Genomic DNA, 14,011 nt, shown 5'->3' with positions numbered 1-14,011 from the left:
TATTATCTATATATAGATTGAAGGAGATATTTTATATATATAAAATGATATATATATGTAAAGGATAAACACATATGATAAGAGATATATATAGATACAGATATATCTATCTTATTGGTTCTGTTTCACATGTGCATGTATAAAAGGATATATATATATAAAGGATAAAAGACATATATATGATATATCCTATATACCTACAGATACGTACCATATTGGTTCTGTTTCACCTGTGTATTAAATGGGCAGGCGAGATCACAGTCCCGAATGTTAGGACTAACACCAGAGTTGGTCATCCACACAATATGACCCCAACAGATCAGCAGGGTCTCTGAGCCACTCAGAGATCCAGCCCAACAGAAGCTGCCCCATCTTGAAAGCAGCCCCCACCGTTGCTGGACACAGTGGAAAACAGAGACAGGACTCCCAAGTCGGCTTTTCAGGGTTTGCAGCCAAAAGTACCATCTAACCCTTCTGCTCCAGTTTCACTGGGCAGGATTAGTCACATAGTCCTGCGTGACTGCAAGGGACAAAGAAAGTGAGGGTAGGGGTTGGGGGCTGGAGAGGAGCAATTGGACTGTTTGGAGTATTACTCTCTCTGCAGCACTCAAGATCCAGAAGTCTATTCTGAAAAACCACTTTTTAAAAAGATTTCGTTTATTCGTTTGAGGGAGAGAGTACAAGCAGGGGAGAGGGGCAAAGAGAGAGGGAGAAGCAGGCTCCCTGCTGAGCAGGGGCTCGATCCCAGGATCCCAAGATCATGACCCAAGCCGAAGGAGATGCTTAACCAACTGAGCCACCCAGGCGCCCCTATTCTGGAAAAATTTTTACACAGCCAGTAACAGATTTGTGCAAGGACATCCCCTGTGGGGCTCTTTTATTACAGTGAAAATTCTCCCCTGCCCGGGATCCCAGTTTTAATTCACATCACTTCCTCAGAGAGCCCCTCACCAGAACCCCCGATCGGAAGCAACATTTTTGTCTCTCTCTCGTCTTCCCTGCTTTATTTTTCTTCCTGGTATTTCTCGTGTCCTGATTTATATATTTGCCCACTATCCATGGTCTTCCCCCACTGTGGAGGTGGGCCCTTGGCCATGGTCACCTCTGTCCCCCAGCACCTAGAACAACGTCTAGCACATACCAGGTGATCAGCGAACATCTGTTGTGTGAGCAAATGGAAAAAAAAAAAAGCCCATAAGAGGGGAATAAACAAACAAAAAATGTGTCCTATTAAAATAATAGAGACCCACCCAGATCTAGAATATACAAGGGCCTCGATCTCTACATAATGTATTAGTTTCCTGGAGCTGTTGTACCAACGACCACAGACAAGGTAGCTTAAAACAACAGACATTTATTTGTTTCAGAAGTTCAAATTATTTATTTGGACTTGGGGAAACTGGAAGTCCAAAGTCAAGGTGTTGGCAGAGTTGTTCCTTCTGGAGCTCCTTCCTTGTATCTCTTTCAGCTTCTGGTGGTTGCTGGCAAGCTTTGATGTTCTTGGGTCTGTGTCTGCATCACTGCAATCTCTGTCTCAATTTCCACGTGGCCTTTTGTGTGTGTGTGTGTGTGTGTGTGTGTTCATCCTCCTCTCTCTTATAAGGACTCTGGTCATGGGATTTAGAGCCCAGCTGGTTAATCCAGGATAATCTTAAGATCTTTAACTTAATTACACATTTTTTTTCCCAAATAAGGTATTCACATGTTCCAGGGGTTAGGACATCAGGATATCCTTTTGTGGGTCACCATTCAAACCGTTGTATGGATTAGTGTGAGTAGGGCTAATTGTGGAGGAAAAAAAAAAGGTGCAGAGCAAGGATGGCAATTTTGATCATTTTCATAAATTAAAAAATGTATCCGCTGTCTCAGAGGGAAAATTGGGTAGCTGGGGCGGAGGGGAGAGGGGGCGTTGCCACCATATATCCTTGTATGTCTGTTGAATTAAAAAAAAATTTTTGACTGTGGTATTCATGACATACGACAGAATGAAAATGTTTTAAAGATTTATTTATTTATTTAAGAGAGAGAGAGAGTAAGCGAGACAAGGAGCAGAGGGAGAGGGAGAGAGAATCTCAAGCAGACTCTCTGCTGAGCGCAGAGCCAGACATGGTGCTCCATCTCACAACGCTGAGATCATGACCTGAGCCAAAATCAAGAGTTGGACACTCAACAGACTGAGCCGCCCAGGCGCTCCACACAGAAACCAAATAACCTTTCACCAAAACTCTTCAAAAAACTTTTTATTTTGAAATAATTTTCAACTTACAGAAGATTTGTGCTAGGAACTAAATGTTTGTGTCTCCCCTAAATGCATATGTTGAAACTTAACCCCCAGTGTGATGGTATTAGAAGGTGGGACCTTTGGGAGGTGATTAGGTCATGAGGATGGAGCCTTCATGAATGGGATTAGGGCCCTGTAAGAGAGCTGGTGATCTCTCTCTCCCTCTCTCTCTGTCTCAGCCATGTGAGGATGTAGCAAGGAGGCAGTTGTCCACAATCTAGGAAGTGGGCCCTCACCAGACATTGGCTATGCCAGGGTCTTAGTCTTGGACTTCCCAGCCCCCAGAACTGTGAGAAATCAATGTTTGTCATAAATTCACCCAGTCTATAGTATTTTTATTATGGCAGCTCAACAGGCTAAGATAATTTGCAATATTGACACCCTGCAAAGTTCTTGTCTACTCTTCACCCCACTGGCCCGAATGTTAACATCCTGCATAACCATGGTACCCTTGTCACAAAGAAGAGATTAACTAACATGGCACAACACTGTTCATTAAACTACAGACTTAGTATGAATTACACCAGTTTTCTCTCTGATGTCCTTTTCGGGTCCAGGATCTCATCCAGGACCTCATCCAGGACATCACATCACATTTCATTTATTGCGTCTCCTAAGACTTCTCTAATCTGTGCTAATTTCTTGGTCATGCTTTGTTTCTCATGATCTTGACATTTTAAAGAAAGATTTATTTATTTATTTGAGAGAGAGTGAGCAAGTGGAGGGGAGGGGCAGAGGGAGAGAGGGAGAGAATCTCAAAACAGACTCCACGCTGAGCACAGAGCCCAACACGGGCTGGATCTCAGGACCCCAAGATCATGACCTGAACTGAAACCAAGAGTTGGATGCTTAACCAACTGAGCCACCCAGGTCCTTCCTCATGACCTTGACATTTTTGAAGTGTCCTAGTCAGGTCTTTTGTAGAATGTCCCTCAATTTGGGACAAACATCTGATGTTTTCTCATGAGTAGATTGAGGTTATAGGTTTGGGAGACAATACCAGGGAGGTGATGTGTCCTTATTATATCATATCGGGGATCCATGCACATGATTCATTGCTATGATGATAATTTTTTTTAAGATTTTGTTTATTTATTTGAGCTAGAGAGAGAGAGAGTGAACATGAGGGGAGAGGGGCAGAGGGAAAAGCAGGCTCTCTGCTGAGCAGGGAGCCTGATGCAGGGCTGGATCCCAGGACCTCAGGACCATGACCTGAGCTGAAGGCAGATGCTTAACAGACTGAGCCACCCAGGCACCTCCCCTGGGATGATAATGTTGATTACCTGGTTGAGGTAGTATCTGCCAGGTTTCTCCACTGTCAGGTTACTTTTTGCACTTTCCATACTTTTATTCCTTAGAAGCAAGTCACTAAATTAATCCAGCTCACACCCAACAAGGTGAATTAAGCTCCACCTCCTGGAAGGAGGAATATCAAACAATCTGTGGATTTTTTTTTTTTTTTTTGAGAGAGAGAGAACGCATGTATGAGTGCTGGGGCGGGGGGGGGGGGGGGGGGGGGGTGGGGGTGGGGGTGGGGAGGGGCAGAGGCAGAGAGAGAGAGAGAATCCCAAGCAGGCTCCACACCCAGCACAGAACCTGAGGCAGGGCTCAATCCCACGACCCTGAGATCATGACCTGAGCCTAAATCAAGAGTCAGACACTTAACCTACTGAGCCACCCAGGTGCCCCCGTGGACATATATTTTTAAAAACCCAGTAATTAATAAATATTTTAGGAGATACTTTTAGGGTAGGCAAATGTTGTGTTTCTCCTTGAAGTTTCATCCACTAATTTTAGCACTCATTGGTAGATCTTGCTTGCTGCAATTATAACTGTGGTGTTTGTTTGATAATGATTTATTTCCCTCATTCCTTCTATACTTATTAATTGGACAGCTTCTATATGGAATGGTGGTCTCTTTTCCCCCATTTTTATTCATTTATTTATACCAGTATGGACTCATTGGTATTTATTTCTTTGGATCACAACGATCCTTCTATTGTTAGTTTTTTTTTTTTAAGATTTTATTTATTTATTTGACAGAGAGAGCACAAGTAGGCAGAGGGAGAGGGAGAAGCAGGCTCTCCGCTGAGCAGGGAGCTGGACGTGGGGCTCGATCCCAGGACCCTGGGATCATGATCTGAGCCGAAGGCAGCCGCTTAACCGACTGAGCCACCCAGGCACCCCATTAGTTGTTTTTTTGTTTTTTTTTTAAGTAATCTCTTCACCCAACATGGGGCATGACCTCAAGGCCCTGAGATCAAGAGTTGCATGCTCTACCCACTGAGCCAGTGAGGTACCCCATGGATCACAATGATCTTTTTTTTTTTTTTAAAGATTTTATTTATTTATTTGACAGAGAGAGAGATAGCGAGAGCAGGAACACAGCAGGGGGAGTGGGAGAGGGAGAAGCAGGCTTCCCACAGAGCAGGGAGCCCGATGCGGTGCTCGATCCCAGGACTCTGGGATCATGACCTGAGCCGAAGGCAGACGCTTAAAGACTGAGCCACCCAGGCACCCCCACAATGATCTTTTAAATCTCATAGCAGATTCCATCATCTACTAAAAACCTTCCAGAGACTTCCCTTTCTGCTTAAGAGTAAAATCCAACTATCTTGCTTACCAACACTCCCTGCCTGCTTCTGAGTCCTTATCTGTCTTCCTTGCTTATTTTTTTTCCTTGCTCATTCCTGCTTTGGCCCAATTGGCCTTTTTGCGGTCTCTCAGTCATGCCACCCTCATCCCTCTGAAGGCTTTGTCTTTGCTGGAACATTCCTCTTCCTCACCTGCACAGGGCCCCTCTCTGACTGTCCTGAGCAGCCTTCTTTCTTCCCTTTGATTTCTAATCCTACCTGAAATTAGGTAACCGAAATCTATTTCCTTGTAAATCTATTTCCTTGTTTATCACCTATCTTGTTCACCAGCGCCTAGAACATAGTAGGTGCTCAATAAATATTTGTTGACTAAATGAATGCATGAGGCTGGAAGAATGTGAAGAGCAAGATCCATTCACTTCCTCCCTGATTATAGTCACAGTTGAGGTATTCGCATGTCAGGTACTCAGGAGCACTACACTGTAAGCCTCAGTTTCATCCTGTGTAAAATTGACATAATAAAAGGACCTATCTGCAAAACTGTTGCGAAGATTAAATGAGCAAACGCCACATGAAGACGATACTCCTAGCAGACATTCAACAATTATTATTATTACTGTCATCTGTAAAATGGGCACAACAGCGGCCTACTACATAGAATTGTTGTAAGCTCAGAACCATGTCTAGCACATGTGAAGTGCTATATAAGCGATCGATGCTATCATCGATCATCATCATCATCATCCCACCAGGCCGCCCCCAGCCCATCCGAAAAATGTTTTCATTTAATCTCATCTTTTTTTTTTTTTTTTTTTTTGCAAAGCCCTTTCCTCGGCCTGGCCGGGTGGCCCCAGGATACTCGCCAGGCCTCTGTGCATCCGGATAGGGCGCTGTGGGGACTCCGGCCGGTGTGGACCAGGGGCTTCGATCGCCCCGCCCACGGGCCTGGACCGCCCGCGGTCTCCATGGAAACCCACCAGCCACGGGGGGGCGTGACGCCGCCGAGAGGGATAGGGGCCTTCGCCTATCCGGTCAAAGTCATCTCGGCAAGGGGCGCAAATGGGGCCTCTGACGGGTGCGTCCTTGCGGAAAGGCGGGAATACGGCGGCGAACCACGGGGGTTGTACCATCTCTACCAATCAAGGGCCGAGGTGGCTATGATGGACAGGCCTAGCGGGAAGAGGCCCCGAGTGCGGGCTTTCACCCAACCGACCGGCCTCAATGCCGAGAAAGGGCCAATGAGGAGGCGGCGGGGGTGGGACGAAAAGGCCGGTTGCTCCGGAAGTGGAGGGAGGGGGTGAAAATGGCGCCCAGCTCGAAATCGGAGCGGAATAGCGGGGCCGGGAGCGGCGGCGGCGGCCCTGGGGGCGCCGGAGGGAAGCGGGCAGCGGGGCGGCGGCGGGAGCACGTCCTCAAGCAGCTGGAGCGGGTCAAGGTAAGGCCTGGAGTCTGGGAGGAGCGCGCCGGAGGGTAGGGAGATGGGACGAGGGAGGCGGAGGGAGGGAGGGCGTTCGCGGGGTGAGGGGTTGGGGGCGGAGCCCGGGGGGAGGGGGCTCGGAGGAAGGGGGCTGGGCGGGGCCCGGGGGAGAGGGCTTGGTTGGAGGGGGCTGGGACGGGGGTTTGGATGGAGGGGGTTGGGGGCGGGGTCCCGGGGAGGGGGCTCGGATGGAAGGGCTGATGGGGGTGGCCGAGAAAGGGCTTGGATGGGAGGGGGTCGCTGGAGGAATAAGGAGGAAGGGGGAGATCCAGGGTCAGACTCATTTTTCCAAAACCCTGCTCTCATGGCCCCTCCGTTATGGAGCCTTCCCGCCCCCTTGGCGGAGCCCCTGCTACCGGCTTTGGGCTTCCTCTGCCTGGTGTTCCTCTCTCTGTCCCGGCTCTGACCACACGGGAGCTGGGAGTTCCTGTACCTGTGTTTGCCTCCCCCATTGAATGGGAGGGACCTCCTTGGAGAAAGCCTGGTCTTTCCCCTCAGATTGGGAGCTCCCTGAGCAGGGCTCTGTCTTCTCCATCAGACAGTAAACTCACAGCATGCCAGCATGTATCTCCCGCATCAGTTCGGGAGCTCTGGGAGGGCAGACATGTGAATCTGCTGTCAGGTCAGCAGCAACCTGGGCAGAACTGTATCCTTGTGGATAGGGGGAGCACCTCCATTAGGCTGGGAACTCTGTGAGGGCAGCTCTGTGTCTCCTCCTTTTGACGAGGTCCTGGGGCAGGGACAGTCTCCACCTTCAGCCTGGTTGTTCCCTGGGTTGGGCTGTGGCTCCACCCTTAGCTTGGAAGCTCCCTGGATAGGGATTGTGTCTCCCCTGTCAGCCTGGGCCTCACCAACAGGGCTGTTCCATCAGACTGGGATCCCCTTGAGGAGTGGGCTGTCTCCCCCGTCTGCTAGGGAGCTCCCCAGATAGGTCTCTTTCCCATCAGACTGTACTCTCTTGAGGGCAAGGCCAAGTATCTCACTCAGACTGGGCTGTAGCACTCAGGGTGCTCTCTGATGCCCTACTACGCAGCTTGTGCCTACCTGCCCCCCCCCATCCTTCCTTGAAGTTTTTGGGATGAGGGAGTCGGTTAGAAGGTGGCTAGGTTGAGAAGGGGGAATTGGGCAGGAATTGGAAGGTCACTGGTCAGCCCCACTGTTCTGCCTCTGTGGGTCCCCAGCTGAGGCCAAGGCCGTCCCAAAGGTCCTGAGCACCCTGTGTGTAAGCTAGTGGGTCAGGGACAGGTGAGTTCAGTTGGTCAAGCCTTCTTAGGGGTCGAGGACACCCACAGCTCAGTGCACCATGAAGCAGCCTTCAGGAAGTCAACCAGTGGCCCACTGTGACCAAGGGTGAATGGGGAACCTTCCTGGGGGTGGGGGGTGATACCATTGCTGGTCCTTAGAACCTGGTTGCTTGGGCAAGAGGGGTTCTGAGGCTGGAGAGATGTGGGGCTGGGAGGGTGGCATGGGTCCATGGTGGAAGGGGAGGCTCAGGTGAGGCCCAGCTGATCTTCCCCAGCTATTCCCACCTTCCAGAGCTTGGACCACTCTTGACCGTCATGGTTATTAGGAAGTGGGTCTGTGTGTCTGGGCCAGACCTTGGGGGTGCTACTGTGCTTTAGGTGAGGGGACTGGGGGTGATGGTACCTCATGAGCCAGGGCCACCCCTTCCCCAGATCAGTGGGCAGCTCTCGCCTCGCCTCTTCCGGAAGCTGCCGCCCAGGGTCTGCGTCTCGCTCAAGAACATTGTGGACGAGGACTTTCTCTACGCAGGGTGAGGCTGCGCGAGGCTGGGCTGAGGTGGGGGAGCTGGGCGGGGGCGGCAGGCTGGTCCTGACCTGCTGTTCTGCCCCCACCCCCACAGACACATCTTCCTGGGCTTTTCTAAGTGCGGCCGTTACGTTCTTTCGTACACCAGCAGCAGCGGGGATGATGACTTCTCCTTCTACATCTACCATCTGTACTGGTGGGAGTTCAACGTCCACAGCAAACTCAAGCTGGTAGGGCCGGGCCCAGGGCTGGGCTGTCCCTTCCAGCAGCATGACCAGCAGATCACAGCACCCCCCTGAGCCTCAGCTTCCTTGTCCGTAAAGTGGAGAAATTCTACTCCAAGGGTCATTGTCAGTATTCCATGTATTTGGTCAAACCACGTGCAGTTGCCATTTTTATAGTTGCAAGTGGGTAGATAGCGGCACTTTTGTGTGGTTCGACTCAGCATACATGCCTAAGAAGGACACGGCAGGCTCAGGCCAGGTGGGACCCGGAGCTTTGCTAGCCTGTTCGCTTAACCCTGACTTTGACTCCTTGACCCCCCCTTTCCAGAAGGTTGGTGCATTTACCCCAGTTTACACATGAGCTCAGAGAGGTGAACAGGTTTCAGGGTGGATTGGGCGTGGAACTGATGTGTCTGGCAGAGTCCCCTTTCTTGGGGCAGGGCTCTCCTCAGCTTCCGCCTGTGCCAGGCTGGCCTCCCTGGTTCCCCTCCTCGTAAGGGGAGCCTCCCCAGCCTGTCCTCAGGAAGGCAGAGGGGTATGGTGTAGGAGCTGCTTGGGACTCCCTAGCTCGACCACCTCCCTCCCCAGAAAGGGTGCTCCCGCCAGCTCAGCCCCAGCTCCGATTCCAGCCCAGTGTGGTGCAGCCTCGGGTTCCCTACGCCCCCCACCCTACCCGCTGTGACCCCATACCGACCCTGAACGTGCTGCTCAGGTCCGGCAGGTGCGGCTCTTCCAGGACGAGGAGATCTACAGTGACCTGTACTTGACCGTGTGCGAGTGGCCCAGCGATGCCTCCAAGGTCATCGTCTTTGGCTTCAAGTAAGACGTGGGGACACGGAAGGCCTGGGGACCCGGGGAGGGCGGGGCGTGGGCCAGGCTGCTGAAGGCGTGCCGGCCCCCAGCACCCGCTCGGCCAACGGGATGCTCATGAACATGATGATGATGAGTGACGAGAACCACCGAGACATCTACATCAGCACTGTGGCCGTGCCACCGCCAGGCCGCTGCGCCGCGTGCCGGGAAGCCAGCCGGGCCCATCCAGGTGAGCGGCGGGGGGGCCTCGGGGTGCGGGCCGCCTCCCTGCCCCGAGGCCACGAGTGAGCCTGCGGGGCATGTGTTGCTGCAGGCGACCCGAGCGCTCAGTGCCTGCGGCACGGCTTCATGCTGCACACCAAGTACCAGGTGGTCTACCCCTTCCCCACCTTCCAGCCCGCCTTCCAGCTCAAGAAGGACCAGGTGGTGCTGCTCAACACCAGCTACTCTCTGGTGGCCTGCGCCGTCTCAGTCCACTCGGCAGGTAGGCCCCCCGGTCTGATGATGGGCCTGGCACCTGCTGGAATCCTCAGAGCCCCCAGTCCCCTGACCCTGAATGAGGTCTGGAGAGGCGAAGTCCCCTGTCCGAGGTCACTCGGCTGGAAAGCGGGAGTACGGACTGCAAAGCTAGCCATGCTCCACCCCAGCGCTGTCCTCTAGAACTTTCCACAGGGCTGGGATGGTCTGTGTCTGCCGGGTCGGCTACAGCTGCCCCCCAATAGCCCCTTGAAAGTGGCTTGCGTGATCAAGGAACTGAGTTTTTAATTTCAGTTCATTTTAGTTGAGTTCAAACAGCTACACGTGGCCGTGGCTACCATGCTGGGTGGCACAGTGCTCATTTCAAAAATTTAAAATTTCAGGGAGTTGTTAGTGGACAGCTGGCTGTCATATGTCTTTGGGAATAGAAAAAGCACCAGTGAGATCACAAGGTGATGTCCCTTGACAGGGTGGCCAAAGTTAAGAAGCTGGATGATGCTACCAGCTGGTGGTGATATGGGGCCCTGGGGCCTCCCCTGCACTCTCGGGGCCGCACGGCAGCCGTGTGACCACAGTCCTGTGCCTGGGCATGTCCAAGGCTTTGGGGGCTGCCTGCTGTTCATCCCTGGTGATCAGGGAGGTGGGACAAGGCAGGTATTCTCTTGGATCAGCAGCCCCAGTGGGCGCCCCAGCGTGCATGTCCGTGGAGCGTTGCCTTAAAGACGTGCTCCAATGTAAGAGAAACGGAAGGAGATCTATAACCGGATAATGATACCACTTACATATAAATTAAAAATGTTCCAATTTTGCAAGAACCCAGTCAAATGGAAAGACCCCCGCTAACTACATTAAAATGGTTGCCCCTGGGAGAGGGAGGGGAGTGGATATGAAAAGAGAATTAAATGTATATAACTGAGCCCACACATCAACAAGGGCCAGGATGCCTTGTCCCCAGGCCCATCCAGGGGCCTCCTGACCCTGGCCGCCTGAGCTGTTGTGGGCAAGGCCCTGCCCCTCGTCAAGCTGTGAGCCCCAACAAGCCGGGCCTAGCTGAGGCCCGTACCCCCTAGACTTGTGGCTATGGGTCTCTGTAGGAAGGGCCACGGGGGACAGGACTCAGCTGTGCGCATTCAAGGGTGAGGGGGGCACGGTCACCCATGTCTGTCACCTCACCATTTACACAGAAGGGGAGTGAGTTTTGTCCACGCTGGTGGACAGCAGTGCATTGGTTCGCATTGTCTTGCAGTGTGACCTTGGACAAGTTTCTCCCTGAGCCTCGGTCCCTAGTCTCTGAACTGGGAGGACACAGCCCCCATCCTCCCAGGATTGATTGTGGGGGGCCCTGCGGAGGTGGTGCCCAGCTCCTGGTGCTGCTCGTTGAGTGCGTTAGGGTTGTCCGTGCTGCGCCCACATCCCCCGGGGGGGCGGGGGGACCAGTCCCTAGTCGGGCAGAGACAAATGGAGGCCTGGGATTTGGCTGCCGTGTGCCCAAGCCAGTCAGCTCCCGTTGGGGAGGAGGCATGGCTGTGTAGTAAACTTAGCTTTTGTCACTGTCAGCCCCCCAAGGGCAGGGAGTTTTGTGTCTTATTCGCTCATGTCCTTAGCGTGTGGCATTTGGTAGATGCTCAGAACTAAAGTCTGAATAAGTGTTGCTTATGTGCACGTGCGTGTGTATAAGGCCTTTTTCCCTTCTGAGTGTTCCCGACTGCTCTTTCAACATAGGTAAGTCTTGTAGAAGGGTCTCCTCAAGGTGGATTTCTAAGAACCGGCCCCCAGGGCAGTGAGGGCGGTTGGCAGTGTCCTAAACTTGACCTTGTCTGTTGACCGCCCCCCACCTCCCTCTCTGGTTTTTGTTCCAGGCGAGAGCAGCTTCTGCCAAATCCTGTATGACCACACCACCTGCCCCCCCCCCCCCCCCCCCCCCCCCCCGCCCCCCGGCCCCCCGGGGCCCCCCCCCCCCCCCCCCCCCCCCGCCCTCCCCAGCCCCTGCCCTGAAGTGGCCCCCGCCCGGCCCCCCGGGGCCCCCGAGCCCTCGCCCGCCGTCGCCAAAGCCAAGGAGTTTGTGGCCGACATCTTCCGTAGGGCTAGAGAGGCAAGGGGGGGGGCCTTGGAGGAAGCCCGGCCGCCCCCCTGCCCGGGGCCGTCGGGCAGCCGCTGCCGTCTGCCCTCGGAGCCCCTGGCCCCAGGCGGGGAGGTGGCACCCCGAGACAGCCCCCCTGCAGCCGAGGCGCCCGCCCCAGAGCCTGGCTACGTCAACTACACCAAGCTGTACTACGTGCTGGGCTCCAGCGAAGGGACGGAGCCGGAGGACGGTGAGCCGGAAACCCACCCAGCGGGCAGGGCCCTAGGCGTGGGGGGGTCCCCACCCCCCACCCCTACTCCCATGTCCTGTTCCCTCAGAGTTCGAGGATGACAAGATCTCCTTGCCCTTTGTGGTGACTGATCTCCGTGGCCGTAACCTGCGGCCCATGCGGGAGCAGGCTGCCGTCCAGGTTGGTGCCAGTGGTGCCAGCCCCCCCGGGGAGTTGGCGGGGGTGGCAGTTGAAGCAGCTCTCCCCGGCCCACCACCCACAGGGTCAGTACCTGACGGTGGAGCAGCTCACACTGGACTTTGAATACGTCATCAATGAGGTCATCCGCCACGATGCCACCTGGGCCCACCAGTTTTGTTCCTTCAGTGACTATGACATTGTCATCCTGGAGGTGGGCCCCGGGGAGGGGGACAGGGCGGGCCCAGGGCCTCTCTGTTCTGGGCGTCACCTCAGTAGCTGTCCCCGTCGTCCCGCCCCTTCACCCCCCCAGGTCTGCCCGGAAACCAACCAGGTCCTCATCAACATCGGCCTGCTGCTCCTGGCATTCCCGTCCCCCACCGAGGAGGGCCAGCTCCGGTGAGCGGGTGGCAGCAGAGCAGCCCCTCATCTGCCCAGCTGCTTCTGCGGGGGTGGGCGAGTCGGGGCAGGAGACGACTTCCCCTGCCCCCAAAACCTGGACCGCACACTCCATTGCTGCTCCAAAGACAGAAGCCCCTCGGGGTCGCCCGGGTCCCAGCTGAGGGACCCACTGGTCCCATCCCTTTCTCCTTCGCCCCCCACCCCACTGCAGACCAAAGACCTATCACACCAGCCTCAAGGTGGCATGGGACCTCAACACGGGCATCTTCGTGACAGTCAGTGTCGGCGACCTCACCGAGGTCAAGGGGCAGACCAGGTGAGGGGGGGCCGGGGCCGGGGGCCGGGGGCCGGGGTGGGTGGCCTGGGTGATGAGAGCCCTCACCCCCTTGCCCTCAGCGGCAGCGTCTGGAGCTCATACCGCAAGAGCTGCGTGGACATGGTCATGAAGTGGCTAGTGCCCGAGAGCAGCGGCCGCTACGTCAATAGGATGACCAACGAGGCGCTGCACAAAGGTGGGCCCCGTGACCCGGTGACCGTCAGGACCGAGTGCCATGCCAGGCCTAGAGCACGTGCGGATTCCTCAGTGTTCCTGAATGGAGTCCGCTGGCCGTGCTAGCGGAACTGGAATGGGGAGAGGGCAGGCCTGGGGAGGACCGGGCGGCTGTGGCACCTGGGGACCCCCGGCCAGTCCATGCACTCATTTAGCAGACCTCTACTGGGAGGCCGCCGGATAACTCAACAGGGTCGCTGCCTTCTGGAACCTTGTGGCCCCAATCAAGTCAGGGAAAGAGGCAGGCCCCTCCCCTCAGCCTGGGCCTGCAGAGACTCCATGGCTCCCTTCTGACCCTTCCCTGCAGGGTGCTCACTGAAGGTTCTGGCAGACAGTGAGCGATACACATGGATTGTGCTGTGAGGGCCCGGCCGTTCTGGACACTGACTCCAACTACCTCCGTGGCCTGGGAGCCGGCCGCCTTCCTGGCAGCCTCTCCCCGGCTGGCTGGCCGACCGATGACCGGCCGCCTGACGTGACCGACCGACGGGCCGGCACTCATGTTAGGCTGCGGGGAAGGGGGCTGGGCGGGGCAGCCCCTGGTGGCCTGAGAGTCCGGACGCTTCTTATTTATGCCTATTTAAGTTGGGAAGGGGCAGAGGGAGGGAGCCCCCTGCCCCACCAGCCTCAAGCGCCCACCTTCACCCTGCGCTGGGCACAGGCCCTTGCTCTCTGTGCATCTGCCCCTTTCCTTGGCTACGGGTGTGGACATTGCCCCCCAGGGAGGCCGAATGGACCCCCTTCCCCTGCCTGCCCCAGCCTCCCCCCACCCGAGGGGGCAGACCTCGTGGCCATCCCCTCCCCCCGCCCGTCATTCCTCTTCATGTAATAAATGTTTTATTTCTGAACCTCCCTGAATTCCCCTTACTGCCGCTCGGGGCCCAGTCGGAGCCCCGGCCCCAGGGCCCCGCGACTCAGCAGCAGCCACATAGCA

At 55.0% G+C, this 14,011-nt stretch overlaps 1 protein-coding gene across 8 annotated transcripts; it reads left to right on the top strand.

Annotated features, from left to right (window-relative positions):
- Positions 1-6,178: 6,178 nt before the first annotated feature.
- DCAF15 (DDB1 and CUL4 associated factor 15) lies at positions 6,179-13,925 on the top strand. 8 transcript variants are annotated; one of them, XM_044912799.1, is made up of 13 exons: positions 6,179-6,310; positions 8,065-8,126; positions 8,217-8,352; positions 9,059-9,165; positions 9,249-9,388; positions 9,473-9,643; positions 11,496-11,948; positions 12,037-12,128; positions 12,211-12,339; positions 12,439-12,524; positions 12,739-12,843; positions 12,924-13,039; positions 13,385-13,925. In XM_044912799.1, exons 1-13 carry the CDS (start codon positions 6,179-6,181, stop codon positions 13,438-13,440), a joined length of 1,785 nt encoding a protein of 594 aa, XP_044768734.1. In that variant the 3' UTR covers positions 13,441-13,925. The 8 variants fall into 8 exon arrangements, with proteins under 8 accessions (XP_044768734.1, XP_044768744.1, XP_044768701.1 ...); XM_044912809.1 differs by having other exon boundaries at positions 8,029-8,126; positions 8,274-8,352; XM_044912766.1 differs by having other exon boundaries at positions 8,029-8,126; positions 12,217-12,339.
- The last annotated feature ends 86 nt before the right edge of the window (positions 13,926-14,011 follow it).

Source organism: Neomonachus schauinslandi, chromosome 1 (assembly GCF_002201575.2).
Source record: "Neomonachus schauinslandi chromosome 1, ASM220157v2, whole genome shotgun sequence".
Taxonomy (NCBI): domain Eukaryota; kingdom Metazoa; phylum Chordata; class Mammalia; order Carnivora; family Phocidae; genus Neomonachus; species Neomonachus schauinslandi.
This window is presented reverse-complemented; position numbering and strand designations above follow the sequence as displayed.

What these genes read in the sequence shown, in the direction of transcription:
- DCAF15 (XM_021705567.2), top strand. Translation starts at nt 6,179, where the DNA reads ATGGCGCCCAGCTCGAAATCGGAGCGGAATAGCGGGGCCGGGAGCGGC. An exon ending in ACCGAGGAGGGCCAGCTCCG is followed by an intron (nt 12,525 to 12,738) that starts GTGAGCGGGTGG and finishes ACCCCACTGCAG; the next exon opens with ACCAAAGACCTATCACACCA. An exon ending in GAGGTCAAGGGGCAGACCAG is followed by an intron (nt 12,844 to 12,923) that starts GTGAGGGGGGGC and finishes CCTTGCCCTCAG; the next exon opens with CGGCAGCGTCTGGAGCTCAT.